Source organism: Prionailurus bengalensis, chromosome B3, assembly GCF_016509475.1.
Source record: "Prionailurus bengalensis isolate Pbe53 chromosome B3, Fcat_Pben_1.1_paternal_pri, whole genome shotgun sequence".
NCBI classification, from domain to species: domain Eukaryota; kingdom Metazoa; phylum Chordata; class Mammalia; order Carnivora; family Felidae; genus Prionailurus; species Prionailurus bengalensis.
This window is the reverse complement of record NC_057355.1, coordinates 62630044-62653905: the sequence shown is the minus strand read 5'-3', so window position 1 is coordinate 62653905 and position 23862 is coordinate 62630044. Positions and strand designations below refer to the sequence as shown.

Genomic DNA, 23862 nt, shown 5'->3' with positions numbered 1-23862 from the left:
CACTCCTGGGAGGGGAGCCAGGCCTGGGTGGAACCCTCTCAGGCAGAGCCCAGAAACCAGGGCCATGCTTGGGCAAGCCAGCACCCTACGTCCACACAGGCAATAGAGGTAGACTCTTGCAAAAAACAAAAAACAAAAAACCCAAACTTTATTGGTGCCGTGGAAGACGAGGGCTTTGGAGGGGAGTGGGCTGGAGGCAGGAGGCTATGTGGGCTGCCCCACCTCGTCCTCCTGCTGCATCCGGGCGATCAGCTGTTGCCGCTCAGCGGCCTGGCGCATGCGCATCATGACGAGGCTCTCATAGTCCCTCTCGGACAGCACTGAGCCCTGGCGGACAGAGGGGGACAGGAGATGGTCAGGGCAGCAGGGCACAGCCACACAGAATCTAGACTTGGAGGACTGGGTCTACACAGAGCTAAGGTCTTGAGGCAAGGAGTGAAGATGCCCGGGACTTCTCGGCTGGCTCCCCTCTAAGCCATCTCAAGCAGCTCTCAACCCCCCTCCCCGCAGGCCTTCCATCAACAGTCAGCCCTGCTTCAGCTTCTTGGGCTGAATCACTTCTTCATGTTCCAGCCAGGCCCTGTCTCCCTCCATTTCCTCTCCGGCCTTCGTGTGACACTCCTTTCCTCTACCGGTGGCTCCTGCTTCTCACAGGTTTGCAGTGAAGGGGTTGTCCCGAGGTGCAGAAATCCACTCCGCTTTGCCAGGTGGAGGCGACAGCACCGCCCCCTCCCAGCTGCCCACCTCCCTGTGGTCTGGCTCCTGTGGGACATGAGAGAAGGGAGCCCTACCCTGGACCCAGCCTCTGTCAGCCCGCCCTAGAAGGAGAGAGAAACAAGCATGAAGCTGTTTGCCTCTTAAAAATACACACCAGGGCTGCTGGAGGGCAGGGCCTGTGCCTTTTTCTTTTATGATCTTGCCAGCACAGTGTGGGGGATTAAAGAGTGCTATATATCAATAGTCAAAAGAATAATAAACAAGCAATCCAATGGGCCAAGGCTGTGGGGTGGGGAGGCAGCTCTACAGGAGACTTGATCCACCAAGCCCACACCTGATAAGGTCTGCAGTGGGAATTAAATCACTTCTTCCGTCAGTACAGCTGGAGTGGCGTGAAGCGGAAGCCCACCCCAGTTGGCCAGGGAGTGAGCCGGGCCGGGGGGTTGCAAGGTAGAGCACACTGCTAAGCCCTGTTCTTTGGTACACCACTCGAGTTTGCACTCATGGAATTATCCCGGGGGAGAGTTCAGTGGTCAGTGACCTGGGGGATAAGAAGGGAGTGGCTGGGGTTAAGATGCCAGGCCTTGGCCAAGTGGTATGAAGTAAAGGGTGTACAGAACCAGGAAGTGTTACTCAGCCCTGATCCCCCTGCTTCTCGGAATAGTGCCAGCCTTGCTGTTTCCAGCCACAGCGGCTTCCAGGAGAGTTGTCCTCCCAGCCAGGCCCACCCACCTAAGGCTGGCCCAGGGTACTGCTGACACTTCAGGGCAGCCCTATGTGGCCTTTCCGCAGAGGAGGGACCACGAATAAGGCCCAAGAGGCCTGAGGGGAAGGCCTGGAGAATGGCGGGAGAGGAGACAGCAGGACCCTGGCCCTCAACTGCTCTCTCTGGCCCTGAGGCTACCGGAGGAAATCGAGGAAGATGAGGAATCGCCAGACTGGGTGTTAGGCCCAGGAGAGGGCAGTTCTCCCTCCCCAAGGTAATGCTGCACTGCTGAGAAAACTTAAGAGTCACCCTGGCATGCCCTGAGCCCAGCCCTGGGAGGAGCCAGCCCTTTATAGACATGGGGCTGCTTCCCGTTAACACACCCTCTGCCCCCCCCCCCACCCCCATACCTGCAGGCTTGGCTAATGAGGGCCTGTCACCAGGCCGCAGGACTGAGTCACCCACACCAGTGACAGGTCTCTCTTCCTTCCCCAACAACTGTTCCACATGCCTGCCTTTCAATTAACTCCCACCCTCCCTGAGCTCCTCCCTCCCAGACACACGAAGGGGCAGCTGGGGAGCAGGCCCACCAGCTAGGGCCCAGGGCAGTGGGGCTGTGGGGCAAAAGGAGGCAACGTGGTGACACACAAAGTAGGGCTGCCCCCCAAAAGTCCCCGGGGGAATCCTAAGCTTCCCTGTGCCTTGGGGTGTTGGCCACGGCTGGCCCAATCCCTGCATGCGGATGCCGCAATTACCTAAGAGCATGAAACCCAGCTTCCCACCTGACTGAGTCACCTGAAAACAATAACACGTTCCCCACTGCCACACACCGGCACAAACAGCCAAGCTACTAATCAGAGCCCGGGAGCCGCCGTGGAAGAGGCCTGGCCCTGTGCTGCCCTAGAGCCAGGCACAGGGGCCAGGGAGGGAAGGTGAACTCAGGACCACCAGAAGCCAGGCGCTGGGGAAGCAGCACAGGCCACTCTCGCACCACAGAGATCCATCTCTGACACCACAGGCACTGCCCTCACTCCGGCTCCAGTAAGTGCTGCTTCTTCCTCTTGGGATTTTTTTTTTTTTTTCCATTACCCTATCAAGTAACCAGGCCACTCCTGTCCCTCTGGGAAACTCCTGTCACCAGGAACTCCCGGTTCTCTATTCTCCTGGACAAAAGTGCCCTCTTCCCAGGACCCCTTCCCACCATCCAAGATGCTTCTAGACCACTAGGGCTGTCTCCCTGATTCTTGCCATTCACTGCTCCAGTGGGGACCTAATGCTCCCTGGCAACTCTTGAACTGGGCTGCTGAGGTACGGAGCTTGTCTGCTGGCTCCCCTGGGTGCCATGGAGACCTGGCGGAAAGGCTCCTTCCGCAACGCCTCCTTCTTCAAGCGGCTGAGCCTGGGGCGGCCGAGACGACTCCAGCGACAGGGCAGCGTGCTCAGCCAGGCCAGCACGGCTGGCGGGGATCACGAGGAGTACAGCAACCGAGAGGTCATCCGGGAGCTTCGAGGGAGGCCAGATGGACGGCGCCTGCCTCTGTGGGGGGACGAGCAGCCCCGGGCCACCCTGCTGGCCCCACCCAAGCCTCCTCGCCTGTACCGAGAGAGCTCCAGCTGCCCCAACATCCTGGAGCCCCCACCTGCCTACACTGCTGCCTACACGGCTACCCTGCCCTCGGCGCTCTCCCTGGCGGGCACCCTCCACCACTACTCTGAAGAGGACCTTTTGGACACTCCCCCCTTCCAGAAGACACCTGCCCCAGACCTGAGTGATCCCTTCTTCTCCTTCAAAGTGGACCTGGGGATTTCACTTCTTGAGGAAGTTCTACAGATGCTGAGGGAGCAATTTCCCAATGAACTTAGCTTCTGAATGGAGTGCATGGAAGGCAGAGGTGGGGTAACTGGAAGAGCTGGAAGCCTGGAGGCCCAGGGAAGGAGGATACAGTTGCAGATTAAGAAAAAGGTAGGGACAGAAATCCAGGATCCTGCCTTCCTTCTGGGTCCTGAACAGTCTTCCAGGTTATCCTGGAGCAGAGGGACAGAGGGACAGAGGCAAGCCGTAGGAAATGTCTTGAGGGGGTACTTGCTGGCGGGAGCCCTGAAGGCAGCTGGCTAAGCTGGGGAAGGGAGGCCATGCCTGTAACCACGGGGACAAGGCAGAGGCCAGCAGAGGGGGAGGGGAGCACCAGGGGTGAGTCAGGGAGTGGAGGACTCACACTGAGCAGATCAGATGGGTGCCCTGCAGCAGCTCCTCTGAAGCCACTGTTTATAGAGAGACGTTGCAGGGCAGGTCTAGGCAAAAGTGGTCTGACCCAGGCCAAAGAGGAAAGTGGGGAGACCTGACGGAAGAGCCACTAAGGACATGTGGTTGTTCAGATTGAAATGAAGTAAAATTAAAAATTTAGTTCCCTGGTTACACTGGCCACATTTCAAATATGCAGCAGCCACACGTGATTAACGGCTACCACATCGGACAGTGCCAGTTGCATGTAAACATCACTGGAGAAAGTCCTGTTGGACAGCACTGGCAGAGACCAGGGCCCGGAGCCACCAGTGCCATGGTGGGGTCGGGGGGAAACATCTGGGGGAGGGAAGGGCTGGCAGAGCAGGAAGAGTGAGGCATATAGAGGTGCAGAGTAGACTCAGGAAAAAGGCCACACAAATCATTTCCAGAAAAGAGACACGAGAGACACACTGCCAACAGAGCTGCCCAGAGCATGCCCTGGTGCCCGAGGAAGGTGTCTGTAGGGAATGCCAGCCAAAGGCACAGACACGGCTTGCAAACGGGTGCTCGGAGAGTTCCCAGAATTACTAGTGATGGGAGCCCTTGGGAAATGTAGCAGAAAGAGTGGCAGATTTCCCTCCTTCTTGCCCTGGGAGCACCGGACTGGATCAGAGGATGGACACGAAACTCGTAGCTGTTACCATAAAGAGGCTCAGCTGGTCTCCAGAACTGTCCACAGGATTGGGGAGCTCTGCCTTGCCCAAACCCCCCAATGATGGGGACTGCCGTGCAGGGCTGAGCCCCCTGGGTCAAGGCCATAGGCTCTGCTACTGCCCTGCCCTGTGGCCTGGCCAGAAGACTTGAATCCAGAGCCCAAATTGGCTGGGCCATGTGGTTTTGACACTCCAGGCCTTATCAAGCATGGCAGAGGGGGAGAGAAAGCTTCAACGCACACTGCTTCCATACCCAAACCTGCGGCCCCTCTCTCCCGTCCTCTGTGTGGATGCGCTGAGCTGAAAGGCTCCCCTCCGGACGCAAGATATATGAATAAAGTTCTTTACAACATGGCCTATGGAGTGTCATCTGGGGCTGTGAAATGCTGGGACTTAACAGTGAGGAATGAGGTCTCTACAGAAGGGTTCCGCGTTGGGCTCACACCAGTTCATCTTCCTCCTCTGCCCAGGATCTGGGACGCACTCCTAGGGAGCTTCCCATCCTCACAGCCAGGTGAGGAGCACATAGGAGAGCAGAGGTGGCATGACTGAGGCAATAAGAGCAAAGCCCTTGCGAATCCCTGGGGGCCCTCCCCCCAACCCCCAGAGTGGCCGTGCACACAGCAGCCTGCGGCTCCCGCATAGACCCAAAGGCCATTTCAGAGATGGGAGAGCTCTGGGCCTGAGAGTTTTCTGTCCCATCAAACTGGGGCGGTGTAAACAGGGCCGGTGTCTGGGTGTCCTCGTGCTGAACAAAAGCCCTCATGGAGCTGTGAGAACGACTAAGCCAGACCCCAGGTGCACATCAGCTGAAATCTGCACTTCACCATGAGGCATGCCCCCAGGGGAAGCCCCAGGGCCAGCAGGGTAGCCAGTGTTATTTCTAAGGAGATACTGCCTCTTGACGGTAGGCAGGCGCCTGTGTGCGGCAGCCACAGACACACCTGGAGACCTAGAGCTGGGGAGGAAGCAGCTGCTCACCTTGCCTGCCCCTTCCTTCCCTTCAGTAGCTGGTAATCTAAGCGCCAAATGCTTCACGCCACAACCAAGCAACCCATGGGCCAGGAAAGCCCCTCTGGGTGATGGTGAGAGCCCCGGCAGGAGACCGGGACGTGGAGAGAATCTAAGAATTCTGTGTGGGGTGGGGCCCTGGCACTCAGAGACAGAAAAGAGTCAGAACAGAACCACAGTCCTGCTTAGGTTGGCAAACCTGCCAATCTCACTGTGCTCCTCAGGAGGAAAGGGCCCTGAGATGAACCCACACGGGAAAAGGTCCCGCAGACCCAGCTAGGGAAGGTTTGGTTCCTTACCTGTGACAGTCCTGGGTGGCTGGGGCCCCCTGCGCCCTGGGGCCGTCCCTCCAACCAGGAAATCTTCAGGGGGTTATCGACCAGGCCCACTTCGTTTTGGACAGCCAGCTCCTGTCAGACAGAGCACCTGGTCCTGGTACCATGGCTCTAATCAGCCATAGAGTGGCTCTCTCTACACCCACACAAAGAACCCACACCAGCACTCTCATCTTCCAGGCAAAACCAAGCAACCTTCACACAATGATGTGCTGAGGTTTTGACCCTCCTCATGGGTGAGTCAGGGGTATGAGCCTTCTAACCGGGGAGTGGGGAAGAGGCAAAGCCTGCCAGGAGGCGTGCCAGCTTCCGCAGGAGGACAGAAGGTAGAGGGTGTGGAGCCAGGCAGCAGGAAATGAAGTCAGTGTATGCTCTCCTTCATCCCCAGAGCATTCTCCTGTCTTACCTTCACTCCCTGTGCCTCTACTCCCAGGAATAGGGGGGCCTCTGGGGAGTCTTGGCTCTGAGCTGGCCCAGAGGTCCCTTGGGAGTATGGACATCTAAGCTCAGAGGGCCCACAGTACCGGGTCCGTACTCTGGAATGGCAGGGCCACCAGTGGACCCCCAAAGCCTCACATGGCGCTCACCGCAGCCTTGACGGTCGCAAACTCCACCACGGCGGTGCCAGCCTTCTTGCTGGAAAGCACCAGGTTGAGCACCTCTCCGTACTGTGAGGACAAAGGGGGCTCGGTAAGCATGGCAAGGAGCAAGACAAGCCTGGGTTGCCCTGAGGCCTGCTGGGGCATTTTTGGCTGGGGGATAATGCTTTGTTGCTAAGTTCCCAGACAGGGATGAGAGATGGGAAAGAAAGGATATTTTTGCCAGGATGAAGAAGGATAGCAAAGGAACCCTTAGCAAAGGGCTGAGAACTCAGACCGGCAGAGCTGCAAAGCAGCCTCAGGGACCAAAGGTGGAGAAGCGGACGGGGCTTCTGTGCAACCTGCCCACCTCATCTCTCCCCACACACTCAAGACGGCAAGGGCTAGAACTAGGTAGGGAAGGTGAGACCTAGGAGGGCATATGGCAACACAGGTGGCTGGGGAAAGCCTCTAGGCTGCTACATGGTCTGTGAGACAGAAAAAAAGGCTGCTAGAGATGTTAAGGGAGTTTTGGCCTGGAGATCCAGGGTTTGGGCTGAGATACAGATGGAGATGATGAGAAAGATGGAAGGCGGCAGGGCAGACCTTCTGGAAAAGCTGTAGGAGGACATCTCTGGAGTAGCTGCCTCTCGACTCATCTTCCTTCTTGCACTTCCATTTTAGCTGCAAGGATGGCAGTGGGCATCACCATTAAACTCTGACCTTGGCCTGAACAGTCCCAGCCCCACACCTGAGCTTTACAGTCTGAGTGACACCCTCATGGTCTTCCAGGCACTTGTAATCTAGGGAGCCCCCCATAAAGATGTGTTCCTCTTGAAAACGGACCTGCAGGGTGGCCTGCTCACCCACACAGCCACACGTCCAGACCTATAAGATGCTCTCCTTCCAAGGCTTCTGAGAAGGGCTGCCTGGCAACTGCCAGGGCTAAGAGCGGCCTTGTGTGGCAAGCTCGGAGAGGCCATTCAGATCCCCAGGTAGTGACAGGATGGAAGGAATGGGTAGTTGCGCTGGCTCCCAGAAACCCAGTGTCCCCGCTAGAACCCCCGGAGCCACTGGAAACATCTGTTCTTGCTGACAAGAGGTGGTATGAGGTGGCCCGTGGATCCCGCAGGGCTCACCTTTAGCTTGGGGGTTCCTCTGCCTTCAGGATTTTCTGCCTTTCCTAGAAAATTTGGGAAAATTAGCAAGGTAGAATAGGAGGGAACACAAAGTTCTCTAAAGGAGACACAGCCCAGAGTTTGAAGGGCTTGGGAAAGGGCACTCCTGACCAAAGGCATAGCTGGCCCGCCCTGGGGATGAGCCTGGTGGGGAAGGGAGAGGCAATCCCACCCCCATCCTGAGGAGCTGCCCCCTCCAGGGTGGTGCGCCCAGCTGCCTGCTATAGGCCATGATTAGCACTCTGCTAACGAAGGGCTCTCAACGCCTTGCAGAAGCATGAGGCAGAGGTAAAACCCCACAGTTCTACTGAAACAAAGTATCCAGAGCCTTTCCCCTACTGCTCTCCTCCACAGTAGAGCCAGCTCTGCTTAGGACTAAGATAAACAAGGACAGGAGATCTCAGGGTGAGTGAAAAACAAATAGGCCCCAAAGAAGTGGTAGGAAGAAGGAACAGGTGGCCCATGTCTGAGTCAGGTGCCCCTAGGGTTCTGAGCAGCTGGAAGCCTCCACAGCAACTCCACCAAGCAGCCAGCGTGGCCGCTCTGGGCATTTGGAGCTGCCTCAGAGGAGAGGCAGGTGGGGGTGATGGATGCCTACCTCTCAACCTCTGCTCCCGTTCCTGGCGTATCTGCTCCTGGATCAGCCTCTGTTGTTCCTCCAGCTGCCGGGAACCCTCTTCTCGAAGGCGTTCGATCTGCAGAGCGGGGTTGGGGGGAGTGACATTTCTGTGCAGATCCAATTCCAGTTTGGCTCACCTTGTGAAGGTCCCTGGGAGGCTCCACCTGCAAGCTAGGGCTCAGCAACCTGCGGGTTGGACAGATTACCCAGATCCACAGAAGAAGACAGCCACGACAGCCACCTAGGCTCACCCTCCTCCTTCTCCTGCAGATGGCTTTAGGCCAGCATGCCCGGAGGCTCACCTCCTGCTCTAGCGTCCTGGTGCTCCGGCTCTCCTCCTCCTCCTCACTGCCGTGGGCCTGGGCCTGCCGTTCCCGGGCCTCCAGGTCTAGGCACAAGAGTTGAGTGACCCAATGTCTGGTCTAAGCAGTTCTACATGGCCTCAGCCAACCCAAAGTCTCACACAGAATGAAACCATATAGTACCTCTGCCCCCTCCCTCCAAGCCCGTGTGCTCTCAAGTTAATCTTCACTGACAAAAGTCATAGTGTGGAAGAAGTACAGGTTCCAGCTGAGTGGCCGGGGTCTGGAAGAGTTAAGTCAGCAGCTCGTGCTGACCAAGCTGGTTCTCTGATCAGTGAACAGGGTGTGGGTGGGTGCTTATGTCAGCAGCCCAGGGCCATGTGGCAGGGATGCCAAGGGTGGAGCTGCTGGCCTGTCCCTGTGGTTTGGCACAATAGCCTGACCTCGACCTTGGCATTGATGCTTTTTCCACCACAGAGCTCGAGTCCCCACTGCCTCCTACACCTCCTTCTTAGTTCACATTTACCAAGCCTCACTTTGGACCAGACTACGGCAGTTCTACAGGGATGGCAAATTCTGTGTGAGGACATCACCCATGTCCTGGCGCCCTTCCTGCCTTCCAAGGGAAACCTGCTTGTGGCCCTATGCCAGGCTAGCTGCTGTGACAAACCCTCCTCTCGGGCCTGGGACCCACTGCTTTCTTCTCTGGGTACTATACTTACCTAGAATCTCCAGGGTTTTTTGTTTGTTTTTGATAAAAAGATGGATGTACTGAGATGGTATATATGAATATTAAATGTATGGATATCAAATAGGCAAGAAGAAGGGGAGAAAAATCAGGTAAAGACTGCCTACAACAATTTTTTTTTAATTAAAAAAATTTTTTTGATGTTTATTTTTGAGAGAGAGAAAGAGAGCATAAGCGTGGGAGGGGCAGAGAGAGAGAGTGGGAGACACAGAATCCAAAGCAGGCTCCAGGCTCTGAGCTGTCAGCACAGAGCCCAACATGGGGCTTGAACTCACGAACTATGAGATCATGACGTGAGGCCAAAGTCAGACATTTAACTGACTGAGCCATCCAGGTGCCCCAGGACTGCCTGGAACAATCTTACTGCAGTGATGAAAATGTTCTAAAATTGATTTACAGGCATAGTTGCACCATTTGGTAAATTTCCTAAAAATCATTGAATTATACACTTGAAAGGGGTAGATGGGGGGCACCTGGGTGGCTCAGTGGGTTGGGCGTCTGACTTCAGTTTAGGTCATGATCTCACTGCTCGTGAGTTCGAGCCCGGTGTGGGGCTCTGTGCTGACAGCTGGGAGCCTAGAGCCTGTTTCGGATTCTGTGTCTCCCTCTCTCTCTACTCTTTCCCTGCTCATACTGTCTCTCTCTGCCTCTCACAAAATAAATAAATGTTAAAAAAAAAATTAAAAAAAAAATAATGGGTAGATGGTATGATGATGGTATGATATTCAAAACACACCATAATAAAGCTATTAAAAAAAAATGCCTGGACCTATTTGGATCCTCCTGAGAGGACTCCTCAGAGTGAAAGCTCTGTGCAGAAGTGAGGCTGGGATGAATCAAAAGATCCAGGACAGCATCCTGAATAAGAACAAGACTTTACTCATACTGCGTGGGTTTAAATCTCAGATCCAGCAAGTTCTCATCCTTCTGGTGCCTTAGCTTCTTTGTCTATTAAAAAAATGGGTTTAGTAATACCCACTTCCTTAGATAATTAAAGGAGGCTGTAAAGCATTGGTCACAATGCTAGCTAGTAGTAAATCTAGTCACTGTTGTCATTCCTAAGAGTATCCTTCAGGACCCACCCTGGCAGCAGGGTTCTGCCTAGAGCTGGAGCCAAAAAGCTCTGAGGTACAGCTCCAGGAAGAAAAGTGAGGGGGCTGCATGAAAATGGCCCAGGGAAACCACAGGCCACCCAGTACCACAAAGTCACCTACCAAGCTTCACTTTCTTTCTTCTCTCATCAAGTTTCTGGGTTCTCTCTGCTGCCTGCTTCTTGGCTTTCCTGACCTTGTCATACGCAGCCTGGCAGGAGAAAGGAACAGCGAGGAGCAGTCAGCTGAAGGACAAGCACAGAGTATAGCCATCTTCCCGGACCTGCTATGTAGCTCCGGAGCCGTCGGGAGGCAGCCTGGTGACCAGACCTCCAGGCTGGGGCGGCAGGGCCCGTGCTGCATGGCGGAGTATAGGGGACTGAGGCTCAAGTGCCACAGTGGTCTCTAACCACGGGAGACAGTTCAAATAGAGGAGGATGAGCTTACCCTGGCTGCAGCATCGGTCAGTACCTCCAAGGCCTGAGAAAGCTGGTGGAAGAGCTCAGCTACAAATATGGTCAAAAAAGAGAGGAGAAAAAGGAAGTCAGGCTTGATATGGTGTGCTCTCTCTCGAAAAAGCACCTCAAAGAAGCCACACGCTGGCAGGAAGGCCAACATCCACAGATGACGGACCAACCGGGAAGGGTGAGTGTACAGACAAGTGACCAGACTCCCTCCCCTTGCATGCAAAGTGCAGGCCTGGGGCTGTGCACGTCACACTCCACAGCAGTTACTCGGGAGCGGAGACCGGGAGGACGCCATGCCCAGGTGAGCGGGTCTCACCTCCCCACGTGTAGGACAGTCTCACCTGCTCTGGGATTATCTGGATTTTTGTCTGGGTGGCAGGAGAGGGCCTTCTGCCTATATGCCTTCTTCACCTGGAAGAGTCAGAAGACGTGGTTATTCACTCTCTCACCCCAGGTGGGCAAGAAAATCTCACCAAAGCAATAAAGAAATCCAGGGAGTATTCCCCATGGCTAAAAGAAAGGCTGCTGGCCCCCACACTGTTTCTCCTCGACCCGAGGAGATTTGCACTGGATAAGGCGAAGGCCATGGAGGGAGCCAGCTGCAGCCTTGTAGCAGAGAAGCTGGGCCTACTTTCTACTGAGCACCAGTCTCACCACACAGGATGTAAAAGGGCTCCTGACAGGGGCAGGTTTCTCTACAGCCACCTGGAAATAGGCACTCACACACTCTTCGTAGGCATGTAAACTGGGGCACCCTTTCTGAAAGAAAATTTAGCCATCAAGTTTTAAAATGTATTTGCCCATGGGGTGCCTGGGTGGCTCAGTCAGTTAAGCTTCCAACTCTTGGTTTCTGCTCAGGTCATGATGTCATGGTTCATGGATTCAAGCCTTGCAGTGGGTTCCGTGCTGGCAGCGCAAAACCTACTTGAGATTCTCTGTTTCCCTCTCTCTCTGCCCCTTCCCTGCTTGAGTGCTCTCTCTCACACACACACATAAGATAAATAAACATTTAAAAAATAAATAGAGGTGCCTGGGTGGCTCAGTTGGTTGAGTGACTGAGCATCTGACTTTGGCTCAGGTCATGATTTCACAGTTTGTGAGTTCAAGCCCCACATCAGGTTCTGTGCAAACTGCGTGGAGGCTGCTTGGGATTCTCTCTCTCCCCAGCCCCTCTCTGCCCCTCCCCTGCTCGCACTTTCTGTCTCTCTCAAAATAACTAAATAAACTTTAAAAAAAAAAGGGAATAAAAAATAAATAAACTTAAAAAAATAAAATGTATTTGCCCTTTGATCACTCTTAGGAATTTGGACTTATACAAGTATGCCAAAGCAAATATACAAAGATGTCCACTGCAGCAATGTTTATATTAGCAACCACTGGAACCAATCAAAACCTCCATCAACAGGGAGACCCATTTAAAAAATTATGATAGACAGAAGTCTATACATGCCAACTAGAAAGATCTTCAAGTCCACATCTCAAGAAGAAAAACTGTAACTATGTATGGTGACAGATGTTAACTAGATTTTTTGTGGTGATTGTTTTGCAATATATACAAATATCAAATCATTATTTTGTACCCCTGAAACTAAGACAATGTTATATGTCAATATATCTCAAGAAAAAAAAAAAAAGATCTTCAAGGTATAGTGTATGAAAAAAACAAGACTTAGAGCAGTATATAATATGATCACTTTGGTATTCAAAATAAACAAATAATGGGGTACATGGGTGGCTCAGTTGGTTAAGTGTCCACCTCTTGATTTCGGCTCAAGTCATGATCTCATGGTTCATGGGTTCAAACACTGCATTGGGCTCTGCACTGACAGTGGGGAGTCTGCTTTGGATTCTCTTTCTCTCCCCCTCACTCTGCCCTACCCTCTCCCCAACTCACATGCGTGTGCACTCTCTCTCTCAAAATAAATAAACTCTAAAAATTAACAGATGAAAGAACTATAAATAGAGATATCTGGACATGCGCATAGCCTTTGAAACTTATGAGGAAAAAAAAGTTTCTTATCATATAAAACCTAACAGGGGTTTCCTTTGGAGAGAGGTTAAAGATGGAGGGGGAAGAAACATTTACTTCTTTTTTTTTTTAAAGTTATTTATTTATTTTTGAGGGAGAGAGAGAATCAGCATAGAGCCTGACACAGGGCTCAATCTCACAAACTAAGATCATGATCCGAGCCGAAATCAAGAGTAGGATGCTTAACCAACTAAGCCACCCAGGTGCCCCAACCTCTTTTTTTTTTTTTTTTTTTTAAGTAATCTCTATGCCCAACATGGGGCTTGAACTCACAACTTCGAGATCAAGAGTCCCATGCTCTTCCGACAGAGCCTGCCAGGTGCCCCCATTTACTTCTCATACTTTTCTGTAGTTCAAATTTTCAAACCTTAAACTGGTCTTATTTTATTATCATTTTTTTATTGTCAGCTTTGTGCAGTGGCGGTATCGTAGCCAATGAGGTTTATCCGAGGCACAATTATTGCTAATTGGAAACTTTTTATTGTCAACAGGGGTTATCTTGGTGGGGAGGTTATGGTCTGTCTTTAGTTTTTATCTTGTAGCTCTCTGAATTAAAAAGAAAAAAAGTATTACTTCTAATGTAAGTAAAAATAAACACAGCTACCAAGATTCTCTATCATATATTATCCACTCAGCTATTTTAAGGAAAACAGAGCACAAATCCCAGAATCAGCCTCTGCTTCCTGAGGCCCTGTGCTCACTTGTGCTTGCACACCTTACCTGCCATTCAAACCTGCAAGGAGGAGCCTCTGGACCCAGAACTTCTGCAAGCAGCTAAGCAGACTGGCTTTCTAGGCTTCTCAGAGGAAACCATAAATAATTCTACCCAAAGTTGCTAAATAAGGACCTTCAGAGGCACGCAGCCAGCACCACCAAGGGAGGGCATATGGCCAGGTGGCTCACTCTACTACCACCTCTAGGGCCAAGGAGGGCGGGCAGCCACCTAGCCCAGGACCTCTGGGATGTGCTGCCATCTCCTGGGCTAGGGCCGGCACTACACCTTCACCGCCAGGGCGACCAAGCCCATCAGGCTGTCGCAGGGCTCTCCTGGTTCAGCCCTGGTTCAGCCCAGCAAACAGAATCCACTCCCACCCAGGACAGGCCTGGAGCAGCGAGGGTGTAGATGTGCCTCCCTACGTCCCCACCTTCCTAATCGTCCATCCGTGCTCACCTGGCACACCTGCTTGCCTCAACAACCCAATCGAGCCTTTCACCATTAAAATTTACAACAGGGGCGCCTGGGTGGCTTAGTTAAGCATCTGACGGGCTCAGGTCATGATATTTCGGTTTATGAGTTCGAGCCCCGCGTAGGGCTCTGTGCTCACAGCTCAGAGCCTGGAGCCTGCTTTGGATTCTGTGTCTCCCTCTCTCTCTGCCCCTCCCCTGCTCACACTCTTTCTCTTTCTCTCTCTCAAAAATAAATATTAAAAAAAAATTTTTTTAATTACAACAAAATCTAGCTGTTTCCACTATTAAAAAATTAATAAGAGGTGATCGTTTTATATACAGTTTTACATTTGAAACATCATCTTTACTCTTTCAGTCCCTTATCATTAGTCTTTTCTCCCTTTCTTTTGCCTCTTCTATTGTGCCCCAGCCTCATTTCTTTTTTATTTAAAACTAAGCCTTTATTATGTATTCTTTATGTTTTAGGGTCCTCTATGTGTTGTTTTTCCTTCAATAAGTAAAACAATACAAAAAATATATAAAGAGAAAGCCAAAAATCTAATGTTCTTTCCCCACCTCCCCTGCCCTCTCTTCACAGTTCCGATGTTAACTGGATGGTGGGTAGGCTTTTAAAGCTTCCTCCTTGATTATGCCAACAAATATGAGTCTTCTGGGTTTGGTTTCTGTCTCTCTACCCTTCCTCTCTCTGTCTGAGATGGGTGAAAGGCAGAGGCAGGGAGAAGAGGGTGTCTGTCACCTCAACGTGAAAGCTGCCTGCTCTCAGAATGCACTTCTTCAGGACCAGGATTAGGGGTGTGGCTTACCAATGTCTGGGCATTCTGCCGAAGATGTTCTTTTATATTGTGGGGCTCTTTAAAAGTATTATATGTTCATTTTTGTAAATCTGGAAGAGACAGTAAAAAGGAGAGGCAAGAAGGATCAGTAAGAAAGAAAGATAAAAGAGCATGGGGAAGCCTGGGTGGTAGTGTATTCTTCATTTTCTTTCTTTTTTTTTTTTTTTTGAGAGAATGCTTTATGGATTTTATTATAAAGGAATGATATTAAGTACTGCTTTGTGTTTTAGAATTCATTTTGGATGTTCTACATCAGAAAACTGGGGGTTTTTACCAAACAGACTTTATAGTCCACGTGCTTGTGAGACCTGAATTGTGTTTAAGTGTTTATTTTATTTATTTATTTATTTTTTTTAATTTTTTTTTCGACGTTTTATTTATTTTTGGGACAGAGAGAGACAGAGCATGAACGGGGGAGGGGCAGAGAGAGAGGGAGACACAGAATCGGAAACAAGCTCCAGGCTCTGAGCCATCAGCCCAGAGCCTGACGCGGGGCTCGAACTCACGGACTGCGAGATCGTGACCTGGCTGAAGTCGGACGCTTAACCGACTGCGCCACCCAGGCGCCCCTTAAGTGTTTATTTTAAATGAATCATGTCTCCATTTGTACTTAAGCACTATTCTTTTTTTCACAGCTGAATATTTGCAGTTAGGTTTCATGTGGGGCATTCTACTGCAAAACCATAAAAAACAGGACACATAAACAAACAAAAAAACAAAACTTATTTTTTTACTTAAATAGGGAAACAAATTGTTCAAACAAAAAATTAATTATGTAATAACAGGAAATTAATCTAATACATTAATTTGTTTCTTCATCAATTCTCTTTCCAGAATGTGTCCCTTTGACAAATATCAACAAGAGTCTCATCAGATTTTTTTTGAAGTAACAGTATAACTAGACCTAGGTTACCTCTCTCCTCATCTGCATGGAGCCCATCTTACCCCCACCCTTCCAGCTCCATATTCCTAACATCTACAACTAAACACAACTGCCTTAATCAAACTGATGTATCCTGGACATCCCACTCTCTCAAGGCCTGGCCTGGCCCTCAATTTCCAAACCATCCTTTAAAGGTATAAGGGGCTGACCATTCTATATTTTAAGATCCTATAGGAAAAAGTTAACAGTCTCATGCACTGGCTAGATATTAGCATTGTATCAGGCTGGTTATTCATTTCCAAGGAGGGATAGCTAATGGTAGGAGGAGAGCTCTCTGAGAGCCCTTCAGTACAGCACTGAATCTATCCCACCTCCTGGGTCCACTGATAGAATATCTAGGAATAAACAGGCTGAGCTGGAGTTGGGGATATAGACAAAAATCAGGTATTTCTTGGACACTGAAGAGGAAGGACAGTATTTAGCAAGGAAGATGGCTGTGAAAACAATGAGCTACATTATTGTGTGTGATGCCGTTAAAAGTGGTCCATGAGAATGGAAACCCAGAAATAAATCCACAATTACATGGTCAATTAATCTTTGACAAAGGAGGAATGAATATGCAATGGAAAAAGACAATCTCTTCAACAAATGGATAGCCACATGTAAAATAATGACATTGGACCACTTTCTTTCACTATACCCAAAAATGACTCAAAATGGATTAAAGACCCAAATGTGAGACCTGAAATCATAAAAAACCTTGAAGAGAAAATCCTTGAAGGCAATAATTTCTCGGACACTGGCCATAGGAACATTTTTCTAGATATGTCTCTTGAGGCAATGGAAATAAAGCAAAAATAAACTATGGCAACTACATCAAAATAAAAAACTTCTACACAGTGAAGGAAACAATAAACTAAAAGGCAAACTATTGAATGGGAGAAGATATTTGCAAATGACATATCCAGTAAAGGGTTAGTATCCAAAATACATAAAGAGCTTCTAAAACTCAACACTCAACAAACAAATATTCCAATTAAGAAATGGGCAGAAGGTGGGGTGCCTGTGTGGCTCAGTCAGTTGAGTGTCCAACTTTGGCTCAGGTCATGATCTCAAGGTTTGTGAGTTTGAGCCCCCCCCCCCCCCCCCCCCGGCTCTGTGCTGACAGCTCAGAGCCTGGAGCTTGCTTCAGATTCTGGCTCCCTCTCTCTCTCTGACCTTCCCCTGCTTGTGCTCTGCCTCTCTCTCTCTCAAAAATAAACACTAAAAAAAAAAAAAAAAAAAAAAAAAAGGCAGAAGACACGAACAGACATTTCTCCAAAGAAGACATCCAGATGGTCAACAGACACATGAAAAGATACTCAACATCACTCACCATCAGGGAAATTCAAATCAAAACTACAATGAGCTATCACCTCACACCTGTCAGAATGGCTAAAATCAAAAACACAAAAAACAGGAGCACCTGGCTGGCTCAGTCTGTAGAGCCTGCAACTCTTGATCTCGGGGTCACGAGTCCAAGCCCCACGTTGGGCATGGAACGCACTTAAAAAACAAAACAAAAACAAACAAATAAACAAAACCCCAAGAAACAACAAGTGTTGATGAGGATGTGGATAAAAAGGTGGAATGCAAATTGGTGCAGACATTGGAGTGTCTTCAAAAAAATTAAAAATAGAACAACCCTACAATCTAGGAATCCCACTACTGGGTATTTACCCCCAAAATACAAAAACACTAATTCAAAGGGATACATGCATTCCTATGTTTATTGCAGCATTATCTACACTAGCCAAACTATGGAAGCAGCTCAAGTATCCATCAACTGATGAAAGGATAAAGATGTCATATATAATATATAATGGAATATTTTCCAGCTGTAAAGAAGAATGAAATCTTGCCATTTGCAACAACAAGGATAGAGCTAGTGAGTATAATGCTGAGTGAAATAAGTCAGTCAGAGAAGACAAATACCATATGATTTCATTCATACATGGGATTTAAGAAACAAAACAAACAAGCAAAGAAAAAAAAACGAGCAAAGGAAAAGAGTAAGACAAAACAAGAAACAAACTCTTAACTATAGAGAACAAACTGATGGTTACCAGAGGGGAGGTAGGTGGGCGGGGGGGGGGGGGAATGGGGAAAATAGGGGAGGGGGATTAAAGAGTACATTTATCATGATGAAATAAAATAAAATAATTTTAAAAAGGGGTGCCTGGGTGGCTCAGTTGATTGAGCATCTGACTCTTGATTTCAGCTCAGGTCATGATCCCAGGGTCATGGGACCAAGCCCCGCATCGGGCTCTGCCCTGAGCATGGAGCCTTCTTGGGATTCTCTCTCTCTCTCTCTCTCTCTCTCTCTCTCTCTCTCTCTCCCTCTCCCTCCCCCCCTCTCCCCCCACCCCCCACACACACTCTCTCTCTAAAATAAAGAAAAAAAAACTGAAAAAAAAAAATGGAAACAGAGAAGGGAGTGACTAATTTTAGCTCTGCAAGCTTCTTAGAGAAGGCAATATCTGGGCTGGGTCTGAAAGGTGAGTAGTTCTGTGAGCAGAGAGCTGGAAAGGACATTCAAGACAGAGGGTGTGAAAGAATTTGACTTCTCTTAGAGCCTCAGGACAGCTTACAGGAGAAATATAAGGGTTCTGCTGTGGGGACACCTGGCTCAGTCAGTAAAGCATGCAACTCTTGGAGTTGTGAGTTTGAGCCCCACGTTGGGTGTGGAGATTACTGAAAAATAAAATTTAGCCCTGGGTGGCTCAGTTGGTTGAGTGCACAACTTCAGCTCAGGTCATGATCTCACGCTTCATGAGTTCAAGCTCCACATTAGGCTCTGTGCTGACAGCTCAGAGCCTGGAGCCTGCTTCAGATTCTGTGTCTCCCTCTCTCTTGCCCCCTCCCCTGCTCACACTCTGTCTCTCAAAAATGAATAAATGTTAAAAACAAACAAACAAACAAAATTTTTAAAAATTGCTTTAATGAGGTAAAGGTCCTGAGAACAGAAAAGGACATGAAAAAAGAGACATGGTTGCAATAAAGCACAGAAATAAAAATAACTGTTTTTGTCAAAGGATATTTTGGGTTTTAAAAAACTTTAACCAGGGGTGCCTGGCTGGCTCAGTCAGTGGAATATGCAACTCTTGACCTCCAGGTTGTGGGTTCAAGCCCCACATTAGGTGTAGATTGTTCAAAAATAAAATCTTAAAAGAAAAAAAAACAAAAACAAAAAACCTCAACCAAAGAAAAGTAATGAAAGAAGAGTAGGAAAAGAACAAATTCACACAAACAGGTTTTAATGCACAGACCTGGGATGAAGAAATGTTGGGGAATGAGAACACACATATAGGCAAAGAAATGTCCACTGGGCCAAGAAACAAAGGTTGAAGAATGATAAAGTTACTCAGTTACTGAAAACATAAGAAAGTTATGTGATTCATAGAACAGAGAGTAGAAGGGAAAACTCCCCTGTGTGTCTGAGCAGAGCCAGATGTGTTGAGTCTGCTGAGTTCAAGGGTAGTGAACCTCTATCAAGGATGAATGACTGAGGAGGTTTTGCGGATCTCCAAGCCCAAAGAATTTAAACCTCGACATTCTCTAACAGCTATGGAAGTATATCATAAAAAGCACAAAAGCAAGATTAATGGAACATATAAGACTGGCCATGAAACAAACACTAATAAATGTAAAAATTCAACATATAGTAAAAAGTATTATTAAGACATATTATACTGAGTGAAGAAAAAGTTAAATCTTCATCTCAAACCGTATACCAAAATAACTCCAAAAAGATCAAAGCACTAAATAAAACAAAACACTAAATAAAAAAAACAAAAAACAAAACTAAAAGAACCTAAAAGAAAGGAAATGATGAGACTATTAATCTGCCTGTGGGATTGGGAAGAAATTCCTAAGCTTTAAAGCAAGGGAAGAAAACACATGCGTGCATGCACAGAATGAATAAATTTACAATGACAAAAATTTAAATGACTCTCAGTTAAAAATCAGAGACAAAATTGATACGGAAATGAAAACTGAGGGAAGTATTTGCATGAAATATGACAGATAACACAATGCTTACTACCTAAAGAACTCATACGAAAAAAAAAACCAGAATAAACCACAATAGAGAAAAAAACATGAAGAGATAATGCATAGAATAGAAACAGTTAATAACGTGAAAAATATTCATCCTCACACACAAAGATTAAGTCCTTTTCAAAATTCAAAAATGTAAGTCCTATCAATTGACAACAAGTAAAAAAAGGATGACATTTAATAATGTTGGTGGCTTTGTGGTGAATATGTAAATTGACCTGATGACTCTGGAAAGCAATCTGGCCCTGTCTATCAGGAGGCTATAAAAAGTGCAGACCTTTTGATCCAGCAGGCCCTCTACTAAGAGTCTGTCTATAGAAATATTTAGAAATTCATTTAATATTTATAAAAAGTGGTATTCACTTATAGCATTTATATTAGAGAAAGTGAGAAATTATTTACATTCCAAAACAACAGCAGTAGCTGGCACTTATATAATGCTTACTGCGTGGCAAGCTGTGTCTGAAGTGCTTTACATATAATAACTTATTTAGCCCTTAAAACACCCCTATGAAGTAGAAATTATTATAAGCCACATTTTACACATGAGAAAACTATGACATAATGAGGGATAATTATGATACTGAAAATCCATTCAATGAAAAAGCATGCAATTATTATTACAGAGAGTAACTGTTCTATTCCAGCCCAAACACCATAGGAAAAATGTGGCCCCCAGCCCACCTCTGCCACCAAGGACCGTAGAGGAAGTCTAGACTTCTCCCCTTGCCACCTGTAACAAACCACCTCAAACCTTCACGAGGTTGATGTCAGAAAAGGCCAAGTAGGGAGCTCACCCTCAGCAGATGAAAATATAAAAATATTCCTGGGGTGCGTGGGTGGCTCAGTTGGTTGAGCATCTGACTTCAGGTCAGGTCATAATCTCACTGCTCATGGGTTCGAGCCCCGTGTTGGGCTCTATGCTGACAGCTCAGAGCCTGAAGCCTGTTTTGGATTCTGTCTCCCTCTCTCTCTGCCCTTCCCCCCATTCACGCTCTGTCTCTCTCTCTCAAAAATAAATAAAAATTTAAAAGTTTTTTGAAGAAAAAAGAAAAACAAAAATATTCCTGAAGGGGCACCTGGGTGGCTCAGTCAGGTGAGCATCCGACTCTTGATTTTGGCTTAAGTCATAATCCCACAGTGCTGGGAATGAGCCCCATGTTGGGCTCTGCACTGGGCATGGAGCCTGCTTGAGATTCTCTCTCCCCCTCTGCCCCTCTCCCTTGCTCACCTGCATACTCTAACTAAAAGCCAAAAATAAAATAAAATGTTAGGGGCTACTGGGTGCCTCAGTCAGTTAAGCTTCTGACTCTTGGGTCTCAGCTCAGGTCAAGATCTAACGGTTCATGGGTTCAAGCCGCATGTCAGGCTCTGCACTGGTGGTGTGGAGCCTGCTTGTGATTCTCTCTCTCCCTTTCTCTGTACCTCCCCTGATCACTCCCACTCTCCCCAAATAAATAAACATCAAAAAAAATAAAAATAAAATGTTAAAAATATATATATATGAGAGAGATTATAGCTGATATTTACTTTTTATAATGAGCCTGTATTACTTGTCAAATCAAGAAAAACACTGTTTAAAAAACCAGACAGGTCTAAATACTCCAGTCAAAAAATAGAGTGGCCGAATGGATAAAAAACAAGACCCATCTATATGCTACCTGCAAGAGACTCATTTCAGAGGTAAGGACACGCACACACACACTGGAAGTAAAAGGATGGAAAAAGATATTCCCTACAAATAGCCAAAAAAAAAGCTGAGGTGGCTATACTTATGACAAAATAGACTTTAAGATAAAGACTGTAATAAGAGGCAACGGTCTTTATACAATGCTAAAGGAGTCAATCCATCAAGAGGATATAATATTTGTAAATATACTACACCCAACATAGGAGCATATATATATATATATATATATATATATATATATATATATATATACCTAAAGGGAGAAATAGACAACAATATAATAATAGTAGGGGACTTTAATACTCCACTTTCATCAATGGTCAAAATAGATCATCCAGACAGAAAATCAATATGGAAATATTAGCCTTAAACTGCACATTAGACCAGAGGAACTTAACAGACATATGTAGAACATTCCATCCAAAAGCAAGAGAATGTACACTCTTCTCAAGCACACACAGAACATTCTCCAAGACAGATCATATATTAGGTCAAAAATAAGTTTTTTTTTTTAAATTAATTTATTTATTTTCACACAGAGAAAGAGAGAAAGAGAAAGAGGGCAAGTGGGAGAAGGGCAGAGAGAGAGGGAAACAGAAGGAGAGAGAATCCTCCTCACTCAAAGCTCAGAGCCCGACTGCGAGCTTGAACTCCTGAACCATGAGATCATGACCTGAACCAAAATCAAGAGTTGGATGCTTAGTCAACTGAGCTAACCAGGTGCCCCCAAAATAAGTCTTAATACATTTCAAAAGACTGAAATCATATCAAGTATCTTTTCTGACCACAGTGGCATAAAACTAGAAATCAATTACAGGAAGAAAACTGGAAAACTCACAAATATGAGGAGATTAATCAACCACACTATTGAACAACCAATGGGTAAATGGAGAAATCTAGGAGAAATTAAAAAAACTACCTTGAGATAAATGACAGTAGAAATACAACATATCAAAACTAATGGAACACAGCAAAAGCAGTTCTAAGAAGGAACCTCATAGTGATAAGCACCTACTTTAAGAAACAAACTCTAAAGATTCCACCAAAACTGCTAGACCTAATAAATGAATTCAGTAAAGTTGCAGGACACAAAATCAATATACAAAAATTTGTTGTACTTCTATACTCTAATAATGAACTACCAGAAAGAGAAATTAAGAAAACAATTCCATTTGCAATTGCATCAAAAAGAATAAAATGCCTAGGAATAAATTTAACCAAAGAGGTGAAAGACCTGTACACTAAATATAAGACACTGATAAAAGAAAACTGAAGACAACACAAATAAATGGAAAGATATTCTGTGCTTATGGATTAGAAGAATTAATATTATTAAAATGTCTTTACTACCCAAAGCAATCTACAGATTCAGTGCTATCCCTATCAAAATTCCAAAGGCATTTTTCATGGAAATAGAAAAAATAAACGTAAAATTTGTATAGAATCACAAAAGACCCCAAATAGCCAAAGCAATATTGAAAAGGAAGAACAAAGCTGGAGGCATCACACTTCCTGATTTCAAACTATACTACAAAGGTATAGTAATCAAAACAGTATGGTATTAGCATAAAAAGAGACACATAAATCAATGAAATGGAAGACTAGAGAGCCCACAAATTAACCCACGCATATATGGTAAATGAATTTACAACAGAGGAGCTAAGAATAAATAGTGGGGGAAAAGGCAGTCTCTTCAATAAATGGTGTTGGAAAAACCGTACAGCAACATACAAAAGAATGAAACTGGACTCCTACCTTACACCATACACAAAATATCAACTCAAAATGGATTAAAGACTTAAATGTAAAACCTGAAACCATAAAACTCCTAGAAGAAAACACAGGCAGTAAGTTCCTTGACATCAGTCTTGGTCATGATTTTTTGGATTTGGCACCAAAAGCAAAAATAAATAAGTGGTACTATATCAAACTAAAAATCTTCTGCACAGCAAAGGAGACCATCCACAAAATGAAAAGGCAACCTACGGAATGGGAGAAAGTACTGGTAAATCATATATCTGATAAGGGATTAATATTCAAAATATGAAAAAAAACCTCATATAAGTCAATAGCAAAAAACCCCAAGCAATCTGATTTTTTTCATGGGCAGAGGATATGAAGAGACATTTTTCCAAAGAAGACATACAGATGGCCAAAAGGTAAATAAAAAGGTGCTCAACATCACCAATCAGGGGAATGCAAATCAAAACCACAATGATAGTACCACAAGATAGCACCTCACACCTGTTAGAATGGCTGTTCTCAAAAAGACTAGAAATAACAAGTGTTGGCAAGGGTGTGGAGAAAAGGGAACCCTCATGCACTGTTGGTAGGAATGTAAATTGGTGCAGCTACTGTGGAAGACAGTATGGAGATTCCTCACAAAATTAAAAACAGAACTATCATATGATATAGCGATCCTGCTTCTAGGTATTTATTCAAAGGAAACAAA

At 46.9% G+C, this 23862-nt stretch overlaps 2 protein-coding genes and 1 pseudogene across 2 annotated transcripts in view; 2 read left to right on the top strand and 1 right to left on the bottom strand.

The window, feature by feature from the left end:
* Positions 1-120: 120 nt before the first annotated feature.
* Positions 121-23862, bottom strand: part of DNAJC17 (DnaJ heat shock protein family (Hsp40) member C17) — a 41502-nt gene continuing 17760 nt past the window's right edge. The window contains exons 2-11 of the mRNA XM_043555635.1: positions 11031-11100; positions 10670-10728; positions 10346-10433; positions 8384-8469; positions 8061-8157; positions 7424-7467; positions 6891-6968; positions 6294-6374; positions 5671-5781; positions 121-327 (exon numbers count right to left, since the gene is read on the bottom strand). Coding sequence (XP_043411570.1) covers positions 205-327; positions 5671-5781; positions 6294-6374; positions 6891-6968; positions 7424-7467; positions 8061-8157; positions 8384-8469; positions 10346-10433; positions 10670-10728; positions 11031-11100 — 837 coding nt within the window. The 3' untranslated portion in view covers positions 121-204. The remainder of the gene's footprint in view (positions 328-5670; positions 5782-6293; positions 6375-6890; positions 6969-7423; positions 7468-8060; positions 8158-8383; positions 8470-10345; positions 10434-10669; positions 10729-11030; positions 11101-23862) is intronic.
* CB3H15orf62 (chromosome B3 C15orf62 homolog) lies at positions 325-4715 on the top strand. The gene is made up of 2 exons (XM_043555636.1): positions 325-2464; positions 2565-4715. The coding sequence occupies exon 2, from the start codon at positions 2766-2768 to the stop codon at positions 3291-3293; it is 528 nt and encodes a 175-aa protein (XP_043411571.1). The 5' UTR covers positions 325-2464; positions 2565-2765; the 3' UTR covers positions 3294-4715.
* LOC122469654 lies at positions 13125-13289 on the top strand (annotated as a pseudogene).